Source organism: Xenopus laevis, chromosome 5L, assembly GCF_017654675.1.
Source record: "Xenopus laevis strain J_2021 chromosome 5L, Xenopus_laevis_v10.1, whole genome shotgun sequence".
In the NCBI taxonomy this organism is placed as follows: domain Eukaryota; kingdom Metazoa; phylum Chordata; class Amphibia; order Anura; family Pipidae; genus Xenopus; species Xenopus laevis.
Window position 1 is genome coordinate 9,596,521 of NC_054379.1, and position 12,596 is coordinate 9,609,116.

At 40.0% G+C, this 12,596-nt stretch overlaps 1 protein-coding gene across 5 annotated transcripts in view; it reads right to left on the reverse strand.

Annotated features, from left to right (window-relative positions):
• The window catches only part of eml4.L (echinoderm microtubule associated protein like 4 L homeolog), a 122,931-nt gene that overhangs the window by 43,544 nt on the left and 66,791 nt on the right, over positions 1–12,596 (reverse strand). For 3 of the 5 annotated variants that reach the window (XM_018262556.2, XM_018262555.2, XM_041562508.1), the window contains exons 3-4: positions 5,738–5,861; positions 3,472–3,645 (exon numbers count right to left, since the gene is read on the reverse strand). In XM_018262556.2, coding sequence (XP_018118045.1) covers positions 3,472–3,645; positions 5,738–5,861 — 298 coding nt within the window. The remainder of the gene's footprint in view (positions 1–3,471; positions 3,646–5,737; positions 5,862–12,596) is intronic. The other 2 variants (XM_018262558.2, XM_018262557.2) reach the window with 1 other exon arrangement.

Consider the following 12,596-nt stretch of genomic DNA (forward strand, 5'->3'; position numbering starts at 1 on the left):
TGGTTTCCCCCCACAATGCAGCATTTTTCTCCCTTCATCCAGTTAAAGGGGTTGTTCACCTTTAAATTAACTGTAAGTATGACGTAGGGAGTGATATTCTGCAACGATCTGTAATTGGTTTTCGTTTATTATTATTTGTGGTTTTTTGAGTTATTTCGCTTTTTATTCAGCAGCTCTCCAGTTTGGAATTTCAGCCATCTGGTTGCTAGGGTCCAAATTACGCTAGGAACCATGCATTGATATGATTAAGAGACTGGACATGGATAGGAGAGAACTCAATAGAGTACAGGTATGAGACCCACTATCCAGAATGCTCAGGACCTGGATTTTTACAGATAACCCAATCTTTTCATAATTAGGCTCTTCACACCTTACGGTAATTCTGCTTAAAATGTATTTAAACATTAAATAAAGCCAATAGGCTGGATTAATTATATCTTAGTTGGGATCAAGTACAAGCGACTGTTTTATTATTACACAGAAAAAGGAAATTGTTTTTAAACATTTGGATTATTTGGATAAAATGGAGTCTGTGGGAGATGTCCTTTCCATAATTCAGAGCTTTCTGGATAACAGGTTTCCAGACAACGGATCCCATACCTGTATCTTTAATAAATGAGAAATACGTAAGCACGCAACTGCGCTGTGGTAAGTAAATGACCATGATAGTAGGGATGCACCGAATCCAGGATTCAGCTCGGTAGGATTCGGCAGAATCCTTGTGTCTGGCCAAACCAAATCCGTATCATTAAAGGACAAGGAAAGTTAAACTAAAGAAGTAGCTAGAAATGTTGTACATGATGCTTTGTGCTTCTGTACCAGTTGAGGGCAACCACATCCCTTTAGCAGTAAAGATCTGTGTCTCCAAAGATGCCCCAGTAGCTCCCCATCTTCTTTTCTGCTGATTCACTGCACATGCTCTGTGCTGCTGAAACTTTAGCCTCGTGCAATAAGTTTACTATATAAAATATGCCATTTTTAGCCACATTCATTTTTTGGGTTTAGTTCTCCTAAAAAAGTCTGCTCTCTTTTCCCCTCCCCCTCGCTGATTTGCATATGCAAATGAGGCCAAATCTTTCACAATCCACAATTCAAAATAGTGGATTCAGTATATAACTCCACATGGTAATTTCACAGAATGAGTGATTTTTTTGATAGGGTCAGTGACCCAGGCAACCGGAATGATATAAATTGCAAACTGGAAAGAAGCAGTATACGAAAGGGAATTCTAAAGGTGAACTTCCCCTTTAGTAACTAGGAATAAAACAGAATCCCATGTGATACAATATTTTATTTCTGCAGAACTGTTTCATATGTGAATAAACACAAGTATATATATATATATATATATATATATATATATATATATATATATATATATATATATATATATATATATATATATATATATATATATATATATATGTATATATATGGTCAGTCTGTACTCATTATTCCGTATACAAAATATATGTAATAGAATAGTCAAGAATGTGGGATTCTGTGTCTTACAACTGCCCATTTTATGACTTCTGACTGCCGCCTGCACTGCTGCCACACACTGTGCCTCGTTATACAGCCGCATATTGGGCTAGCACTCGTGTGCTCCCTTCCCCTTGCCAAAATCTTTGAAGTCAGATTAGATTTAAAGCAATAAAAGTCCCGCTGAGCCGGTTGGAATAGAGGCGGATACATTTTTGCTGAATCATAAATGGAAAGGAAATGTGATCTATGAATATTTTTGCCCTTTTGAAGATGGATGTGCAGAGTTTTCTCAGCTACTGGCCATCTGCTGTCCCCAAGCTGCCAACGGCATGGCTACTGCTGGGCTAATTGGCACTCGGCTGGCTCTGCTGGACCCAGTGATGGATTCCCTTTAGCCTACTGCACAATCACTGCCACTTTATGCTGTAGTTTATACTTAAACTGGCACTTTATGCTGTAGTTTATACTTAAACTGGCACTTTATGCTGTAGTTTATAATTAAACTGGCACTTTATGCTGTAGTTTATAATTAAACTGGCACTTTATGCTGTAGTTTATAACTAAACAGACAATTATCCTATAAAACAATAAAAATGGCGGCTACTTATGCCCTAATTATGAATTGCACTAGATACAATGACTCCCACCGCTTACAAGCTTTAACTTCCTATTTGTCAAAACCTACAGCAAAATTAAAGGGGTAGTTCACCTTTAAAAATTTTTTTAAAAAAAATTAGTTAATATACATCGAAAAGTCTTGTTTAAGACATAATTTACCGAAACTCTGCTTGCGTTCCTCTTCTGAAAGCGATCAGGCAATCCATCGCACGGCGCTCGATTTCTCCTCCCTGCTTTCCTTATAGGAGATAGCCAGGGAGGAGAAAACGAGTGTCGCACGATGGATCGTCGCTGTGTTGCCTTTACTGAAGAGGAGTGGAAGCCAAGTTTCGGTAAGCTGTTTCTTAATAAAGACCGTGCAATTTTAAAGTTTCATTTGTCTTGGTGTTTAAAGAATTTTTTAAAAATAATTTTTGATGTTACTGGTCCTTTAAGTTAACGTTTAGTACGTTATAGAATGGCTGATTTTAAACAACTCTTCAATTGGCCTTCATTATTTATAGTCTTTGAATTATTTGCCTTCTTCTTCTGACTCTTTCCTGCTTTCAAATTGAGGGTCACTGACCCCATCTAAAAAAAACAAATGCTCTGTAAGGCTACAAATGTATTGTTATTGCTACTTTTTATTACTCATCTTTTTATTCAGGCTCTTATTCAAATTAATGAATGGTTGCTAGGGGAATAGGGACTCTAGCAACTGAAATGTCAAAACTGGAGCGTGGCTGAATAAAAAGCTCAATGACTCAAAAACCATCATTAATAAAGAATGAAAAACAGTTGCAAAATACAGGTATGGGACCTGTTATCCAGAATCACACAGCCTGTATTAAGACATAAGTTACCGAAACTCCGCTTGCGCTCCTCTTCAGAAAAGGCGACATCCATCGTGCGGCGCTCGATTTCTCCTCCCTGGCTATCTCCCATAAGGAAGGCAGGGAGGAGAAATCGAGCGCCGCACAATGGATCACCAAGAGCGCAAGCGAAGTTTCGGTAAGTTATTTCTTAATAAAGGCTGTGAGATTTGAAAGTTTAATTAGTCTTGGTGGGTTTTTTTTCGTGTAATAAAAACACATTTTTTTAAATCACTGGTCCTTTAAAGGTGAACCATTCCTTTAAAAAGAATACGTGAAAGCTGCATTTTCTTTCAATATGCCAAAAAGTGACCCCTGACCCGCGCCCGTGAGGTTTTGATCATTACTACTTGAAGCAGTGATTAAATGGGCCTCACATGCGGCATCTCTAGGGCATGTAAGGGATTTATAAAATATAAAACTAAAATAAAAACAAAAGTGTTGTGATGAGAGAACGGTGCCATTGGGGCTTGTATCATTACAGCTCTTGTTGGCGACACAGATGAGAATAAGAAACCTTTTTGCTGACGCGGGGTTCTTGCTTTCCTGATTTTGTCTGTGAGTCTGGGCTGGCTGGGGGGAAGGCTGGGGAGAAGGGGACGCTTGATTTAATGGATTGTGCAGATTATGATCATGTGCATGAGATTCCTCTCTCTCTCTCACTCCTTGGCTTTTCTTTTTCTCTGAGCCGCTGCAAAGAAATAAAATTAAAGATAAAACAAATGAGAAATAAGGCAAATCACGGAATACACGGAACCTGGAGGACAGGAAAGTGGGGGGTTCAGTCTGGGTCACATAACCAGGGATAAAACTGCAAAGGATCAGCAATAAGAAACGTTACATTAGAAAAGGCCCAGGAAAGAACATCGAGAGAACATGACATTGAGGAAGGGGAGAAAGCAATGGAAGTAAAAATAAAATACAGTTCCACTGCCTTCAGAACAATAGTCTGTCGTGAAGTTTTCTCTCTGCCGTAGTGTCGGCCTCAACAGAAAACCTGCTATTCGGCTCTCACTCACACTAATCTAGAATGTTCTATTATAGGTGTTGCAGAGGCTGAAAGTGGGGGATAATTTCTGGCCGGTGTCCTTAACTGGGGCCCACTAGGGTCTTGGCGCCCTGGTAGTCCAGTTGGAGCCTTTATCAGAGCCTGTATCAGATAGATTTAGTAGAGATGTATTAGATCGAGTCCTGCAGCGGGTCGGGTACCCGCAAAAAAAGCGGGTACCCTGTGGGATGAGGGTAGGTTTTGTGGGTGCTGGTATAGATGCGGGTTGCAGGTTTCATCTAAATATCTTATCTTATACGGTCTATATTTTACAACGTTTTTTGTGTCCCCGCCCACTTTTGATGATGTCACTTCCGGTTCGCAGCAACATCACTTCCTGTTTAATGATGGTCGGCAGGTTGCGGATAAGGCAGGTACGGGTCGGGGGGCAGGTAGCGGATCAAAGTGGGTAAATATGCGGGTTGCGGTTTGGGTCACGGAGTGTGGGATTGCGGACTGCAGGTTCGGCTCTTATAAATTGGTTCCGCGCAGGACTCTAGTAGAAGAAGGGATCTGCTCTGGGACTTTTTTTTTTGTTTTTTTTATCAAAAATAAGCACCAGTAGCGGAACTACCGGGGGAACAGGGGGTGCCTCAGGGCCCCCCGGTAGTCCACGCGCCGCTTTGCGGCGCATATTCCCGGACAGTTTCCGGATGTATGGAGGGGGCGGGGGCCCGGCTGCACGTCCGGCGCCAGGGCCCGCCCCCCTCTAGTTACGCTTCTGATAAGCACAAACCAAGGGTCTGAGGCTAGTGATAATAATCACCCGGCAACAAATTGCCACCTTCAACTGATTAAAGGGGACCAGTCACCCAGACATAAAAAGCTGTATAATAAAAGTATTTATCAAATTAAACAAGAAACCCAAATTCTTTTTTTGTATTAACACATACATTCCCATGATAAAGGTATTTAAAAATCTCAGCTGTCAATCATATATTGACTGCCCTGCCTCTACACCTCAGGCAAAGAGGCGGGGCAGACAATTGCTTTCACTTTCCATTCTGCACTTGCTAGAAGTCCCCGCAGATACCCCCTCCCGTCTGACCATCTAATTGTGTTGCCAGTGTCGGGGTGTCAGGTCCCCTGGTGCATAAACAAGATTTTGGCGGGATGCAAAATGTCCCTTAATAACAATGTCCACAAAATGGCGCCCGCCGGCTTGCTGTGATTGTGAAATTCCAAGACTGAGGGATACAAGATTTAAATTAATTATATAGTGTAAGTAAAGTTTCTTTTTGCTTGACCAACACAACGGAAAATAATCTGGCATTAAGGCTTCAGGGGACAGGTCCCCTTTAACCCTTTACTTCCTGTAATATACTAAACTAGCAATTATTGGATTTTTTTATGATCAATTATTACCTTAAAAGCGACCACATTTATTTTATGGGCAATTCATTTGCATCAACGAATTGACCATGCAGAATTTCTGATATAAGTAAAAAATGGAGACCCTTCACATTAACGCGGCCACACGCCGCCCGCAATACTTTGTTGTAACGTCCCCTTAACTTTGCCTTTGGGCAGTGATGGAGCTGGTGACAATTCTGGTGCTAGATTTTAGCAAAACCTTGTGCAATAATTAAACCAACTGTAGGTAGAATAATGCCTAAATCAGAATGCTGAGTCTGAGCAGCTCCAGACGAGAGGGGTATCTGCTATTTTTCATGCTCGTCTGCTGAATCTGTTGAGATCTGTAGGATCCAATGTTTTACTCGCTCGTCTTTCATACCTTTTGGCAGCTGATGACAGTGTATCCTTCTTAGCCACAGATGTAGCATGACTTGGTTTTCTGGTGCCAGCACCTCCATTTGTAATGCAAGACATGGACAGGGCCTCCCGCAGTGTGGCTGGACCTACAATATAAAATGCAGATATCTGGTCAGCCCTTGAATATATATTTATATGTAACCTGGTCCCTATGGCAACTTTTTTTTTTCACCTGTGATATAAGAAAGTTGAGGAGCAACACAAGCATGTAAAAAGTTCCTAGGGCTGCTCAATAGGGCTGTTATTGGTTATTTGGTAGCCACATGTTGACTGGCAGCCTACAGGAAGCTTTGTTTTACGGTATAATTAGTCTTGATGCGTCTAAACTTGCAAGAAATTCAAAAATAAGCACCTGCTTTGAGGCCACTGGGAGCAACATGTTACTCATGAGCCACTGGTTGGGGATCACTGTCCTAGGCTCAGAGTACCTTTATGCATTCCTTGATGTCACTGGATTACACGGCCAAGGCTTTTTATATATGGTCAGTATCCCTTTAAAGGGGTGGTTCACCTTTACTTTTATCACATACTTTTAGTATGTTATAAATGACAATTCTAAATATTATTTATATTTTATAGTTTTTTTTTAATTATTCGTCTCTTTCCTCAGAGTGTTTTCAGCTTTCAAATGGGGGTCACTCTCCTATTCATATTCCAGTCTCTTATTCAAATCCGTGCATGGTTGCTAGGGGACTTTGGACCATAGCAACCAGACCGCTGAAATGGCAAACAGGAGAGCTGGTGAATATAAAGCCAAATAACTCAAAAACCACAAATAACAAAAAATGAGAACCAATTGCAAATTGTCTCAGAATATCCCTCTCCACATCATACTAACAGGTAACTCAAAGGTGAACAACCCCTTTTAAAAAAGTAGAGATGCACCGAATTTACGATTTTAGAATTTGGCAGAATCCTAAATCCTTTGTGAAAGATTTGTCCGAACAAATTGACAAAAGAATTTGAAACTGCACAGTCCTGTATTAATTGAATTAAATTAGACCAATATATGTTCAGCGGGTGGTTAACCAAAAACTTTTCTCACCCTGTAACGAGAGTGACCTGGGTGTAAAAACCCCAGGTCCAACACTTCAACGTAAGACACAATATAGAAACGCCGCTGAAAATGGGAAAAACACTCACCCGACGTCTCAAGTGGTCCGGGTGCATCGCCGAACCCGTAGCAAAGGGTTTCGTATCTAAATGATACGTAATCATAGGCCTATGATTACGTATCGTTTAGATACGAAACGCGCCAGGATGTAATGGTTTTAAAATGTTGAAATAAAAACTGAATTTTATCAACAAAGAGGTTTCCGGGGTGCTTGCCGATTTGCTTCATATCTGAAAGATTTGTCCGAACACCAAACTTCCTAGTTTGTACAACTAAAAGTCACTTGATTTTTTGTATTCGTATTCAGTTTGGCCAGGCATTTGGATTCCGCCAGGCTAAATCCTTTGCGAACACTTTGTCCGAAAACCGAACTTCCTTGTTCGTGCAACTAAAAGTCACTTGATTTTTTGTATTCATATTCAGTTCGGCCAGGCACTTGGATGCGGCCAGGCACTTGGATTCGGCTATATCCAAATCCAGCTAAAAAAGGCCGAATCCCAAATTGAATCCTGGATTCATAGCATTCCTAAAGAAAAGAGTAATTTGACCACATTGGTGTATCATGTTTGTGCCAAAGCCTGAAAAGAATTGTATAAAACCTGTATTAAAGCAAAAAGTGTGGGTGCCATGGGATCGCGAGGGCTTCCTAACGAGGTTTGTTTTGCAGAGTCTGATATTTTTCACTCAACGCCTCTTTAATTTGCTGTGTGATATAAATGTCAGGAATCAATAGGCCTTGCGTTGTTCTCATGTCCCGTGCTACGCCACTTTAGTCTAATTAGCCCTCGCTCAGCAGTTTCATGCCGGGAAATCCAAGGTTCTCACAATACGGCGGGCAGAATTCAGCACGCTACGCCGTTGTTTGCTTTGAGCCAAATACCTCGCTCTGAAATACTCGCTCGCTACCATAGATCATCGCTGATGCCTCAAACAAGAATCAACTTATTCCCAGATGGGGAAGATGAAGAAGCATACTAATGGTTTATCAGTTGGCAGTTTCATTACTGCCGCCTTTCATGTAGAATTCTAAAAAGGACTGAACTGTACCCGTCACCTTTATTATAGACACCCCTTTGTGTGTTAGGAAGAAATGTTATCAAGCTGACACCGCCATTAATATTCAGCAAATATTCAGATTTACATGGAGCGGCTGCCAGTTTTATATCATGTGCCAAATGCCAGCGCAAAGAGAACGGAGAAGGAAATAAAACGAGATTCCAATGCACTCGATTGCTCGATCTTTTGGCTTTGCCCGATAACCAGATGTGAATCGGATAGAAAACGAGATGGACATTTCTGAACCCAGGATTAGGGCCAAATCTGCCAACGATCAAAGAGGTACAAGCGCATGCCTCATGCATAATGGAGCGGGATTAGTTTAATTACTCTAGTGAAGATGCACGTGCGAGGCTCAAAGGCTTCAACGCTGCAGAGACCAGAAAAGTAATAATTAAAGGGATAGATCCATCTCTGGTTACATTTAGAAGCTTAGAATTTTGACTGTGGGAGTTCATGGCAAAATGTTACACGCCAAGTTTAACCCTATGGAGTGGGTCTAGGGGGGCCACAAGGACAATAGGATTGTGACCCGATTAGGGAATAGCTAGAACTGGGTTCATTTACTAATACAGCTATGGGTTCCGTTATCCAAAAAGCTCTGAATTACGGAAAGTCCGTCTCCCATAGACTCCATGTTATCCAAATAATCGAACTTTTTTTAAAATGATTTCCTTTTTCCCTGTAATAATAAGTCGCTTGTACTTGATCCCAACTAAGATATAATTAATCCTTATTGGAAGCAAAACCAGCCTATTGGGTTTATTTAATGTTTATATGATTTTCTAGTAGACTTAAAGGACCAGTAACATCAAAACGAGGAGCACAAGCGGAGTTTCGGTAAGTTATTTCTTAATAAAGGCTGTGCGATTAGTCTTAATTAGTCTTGGTGGGGTTTTTCGTGGTATACCAACAATTTTTTTTTTAAAAAATGTTGATGTTACTGGTCCTTTAAGGTATGGTGATCCAAAATACAGAATGATTTCTGGAAAACCCCAGGGCCCAAGCATTCTGGATAACAGACCTCATACCTGTATTCATCTTTCTATTCAGACCCTCTCCTATTCATATTCCAGTCTCTTAATCAAATCAATGCATGGTTGCTAGGGGAATTTGGACCCTAGCAACAAGATGGCTGAAACTGCAAACTGGAGAGCTGCTGAATAAAAAGCTAAATAACTCAAAATCAACAAATGATAAATTAAATACAACTGCAAAATACAACGACTCACTACCGGGGGCCGCAGACATATTTGAACTGGGCCGCCGAGCCAAGTCCAAATTTGACGCGGGACACATGAGATTCGAGCTTTACAACAGTACCTGGTTCAAAAAAGCTTGGGGACCGCTGCTCTACATCATACTAACAGTTAATTTAAAGGTGAACAACCCTTTAAGGCACTGGATGCAATTGTGTCAGGGGGCAATTATGTTGGAATTAAGGGGGTAAAAACACTGCAAATTGCATCTGAAATTGCACTGACCCCCTACTGTCTTCAGCAGCCATACTAGTTCCTCTTGACAGCGTCATAAAACAAATCTATTTCATACACAAGATATTTTCAGGCACCAGTAAAAAATAATTTTGAGGATTAATGGCAACGCAAGGCACCTAAATGTATCCGTTGTGCAGGAAAAATGCATTTTGCCATTCCTGTTGCAGAGCTTTCCTTGCCTTTATCAATGTGATACTACCAGCAAACGTTTCCTTGCCCAAGGCAGTTATTATTATGTCTGTCTTTATCCTCTTTATCCTCTGAAACTTGCTGAATACTCTAAATAACCTTTCAAAAATCAACTTTTTGAGTGTCAATTTGACAAATGATCCTAGTGAGAAGAACCTGACTGTGGGGTGGAGAGAGTCAAAGAACAATATGGTTGTGTGTCCTGCCCGAAGAACATGTAGTGGGTTATTTATTAGTCCGAATGCCAAAAAAAAAATAGTTTTTTAACTATAAAACCCAAATTATTTGTGGAAAAAAACCGTGAATTTTTCAGGATTTATTATACCCGGAGAATGGAAAAAGTAAGAATCCAAATATCAGGAATCTCAGACCTGACGAGGTTTCATATAAATCAATGGGAGAGGTCCCAAAGACATAATCAGTTTTTTTTAGTTCTTGTATTAAACAGGGAAATGGAAGCTACTCCATATTTGGTCCTTGCGAGGCAGACAATTAGATTATCAGTGCACTAATTATCCCCCCCTGCATAATGCTCTGAGTTTCGTGCAATAATCTGCAAAATTTGTGGTTTTCAGGCAAAAATCCAGAAAATTCATAAGATCCAAATTTTTCACAAATTTTTAGTGTTTTTTCCGCGCATATGTATTTTTCGTCTAAATGTATTGATAAATAAGGAGAAAAATCCATGGAGATTTGGTCGGAGTAGTTTGAGAAAATAATGAGATAAATTAGGACTATGATAAATGGGCCACCCAGTATTGGGCTGAGTGAGCTGGGGGTTCATACTACGTAATATAACAAGTCCCTGCACAGAGCTGTATAAATACAAGCCCGCATAAAAATATTTGCTTAGCTGAATCATCCAATCTGCATTATGGCGGAATACAAAATATTTGAAGTATTAATAACAAAACTAAGTATATTTCACATTCCTGCCATATTTTTAACAAAGCACATACAGAGAACCTTTCTCAGATGCCGTCATATGCAAAACTGCCACCAAATAATAGATTTTACGCTTGGAAGGGAAACAACCGAATTAGCAAAGAGCTTGGAAATAGAAAAAAAAACAACTTTGGTCTGCCTCATTTCAATTGTAGATTCTATGGAACTGGTATCAAGTTTGCTACAGACATCTGTATTACTTCCCATAGCCCTCCGGTTGGGTTATGATCCCCTAACACATGTGCCCAATTCACTACCCACTGCCTGCCCATAGCATGGCCAAACCTACCCCTAACTAAAATTCTATCTGCAGGATAATCAGTTTTTTTTTTATTTCTTGTATTAAACATGGAAACAGAAGCTACTCCATATTTGGTCCTTGCGAGGCAGACAATAAGATTATCAGTGCACAAATAATCCCCCCTGCATAATGGACTCCTGCTAACAATATAGTCAAAACAAAAGGTGAAAGTGAGGGTGTTGTACAGTACACCGGTAATCACATCATCTACCTCGTAAGGACCAAATATGGAGTAGCTTCAATTTCCCTGTTTAATACGGGAAATAAAAAAAGCAGATTCATTGCACTCATGTTGAACAAGGGGGTATACTGCCCCTTTACTATGAATCTAATAATGTGCTAAGAGTTTTTATTTCATTACATGTATTTTAAGGGGGAAAAAACCCAAAACTGACAATTTTGAAGGCGACGGTTTGCCTGTGGGCTAACACTTACAGAGTTAACTAATAATGTGCTCCTGCTAACAAAATAGTCACAACAAAGGTAAAAGTTGTTGTGCAGTACACTGGTAATTGCATCATCTACCTCGTAAGGACCAAATATGGAGTAGCTTCAATTTCCCTGTTTAATACTAGAAATAACAAAAAAAAAAAAACATTCATTGCACTCATGTTGAACAAGGGGTTATACTACCCTTTTAATATGCATCTAATCACAATCTAAGACTGTATTGCATGACATGTATTTTAAGGGAGAAAAAAAACAACTGACCATTTTGTAGGCGACAGTTAGCCCGTGGAGGAGACTTACAAGAGGGGATTTACCGATTTCACTTACAGAGTTAACTAATAATGGACTCCTGCTAACAAAATAGTCACAACAAAAGGTGAAAGTGAGGGTGTTGTGCAGTACACTGGTAATTGCATCATCTACCTCGTAAGGACCAAATATGGAGTAGCTTCAAGAAATAACAAAAAAAAAAAAAAAACAGACTCATTGCACTGATGTTGAACAAGGGGCTATATTGTCCCTCTAATATGAATCTAATCACGTGCTAAGAATTTATATTTAAATTACCTGTATTTTAAGGGGAAAAAAACAACAACAGACAATTTTGTTGGCGACAGTTAGCCTGTGGAGGAGACACAAAAGAGTATTTACTTACGCTTATAATATTAAATAGTTTACCTATATATTTTTTCTGAAAATCCAAACCAGGTATGTCACAGTAAAATACAGGTTGTACACCGAAGAATGTTATTTTTACTCCAGAGCACTCACCCTCCTAGTTTAGCTGATAAATGACAGGACCATGCGAGTTTAAAGGAGAAGGAAAGCTACGGAGGAATTTTATTGCCAATAGATTAGCTGCAATAGTGCAAGCTAGAATGCTATATTTAATCTGTAGAATGTTTTACCATACCTGAGTAAAAAGCTCTAGAAACTCTCTGTTTGGTTAAGATAGGAGCTGCAGTATTAACATGGTGTGACATCACTTCCTGCCTGAGTCTCTCCCTGCTCTGGGCTCAGATTACAGCAGAGAAGGGAGGGGGCAGGGGAAGAGGAGCAAACTGAGCATGCTCTTGCCCAGGGCAATGAGGTTTAAGCTGAAAACAGGAAGTCTGATACAGAAGCCCATGAGTACACAATAGAAGGAAAGAAATGCAGTGTTTCTTTTGACAGAGGACTCAGAGCAGCATTACTTTTGGGGTTTACTGGTATATTTAGATGGACCTTTCTGATAAGGCTTACTTAGTTTTAACCTTTCCTTCTCCTTTAA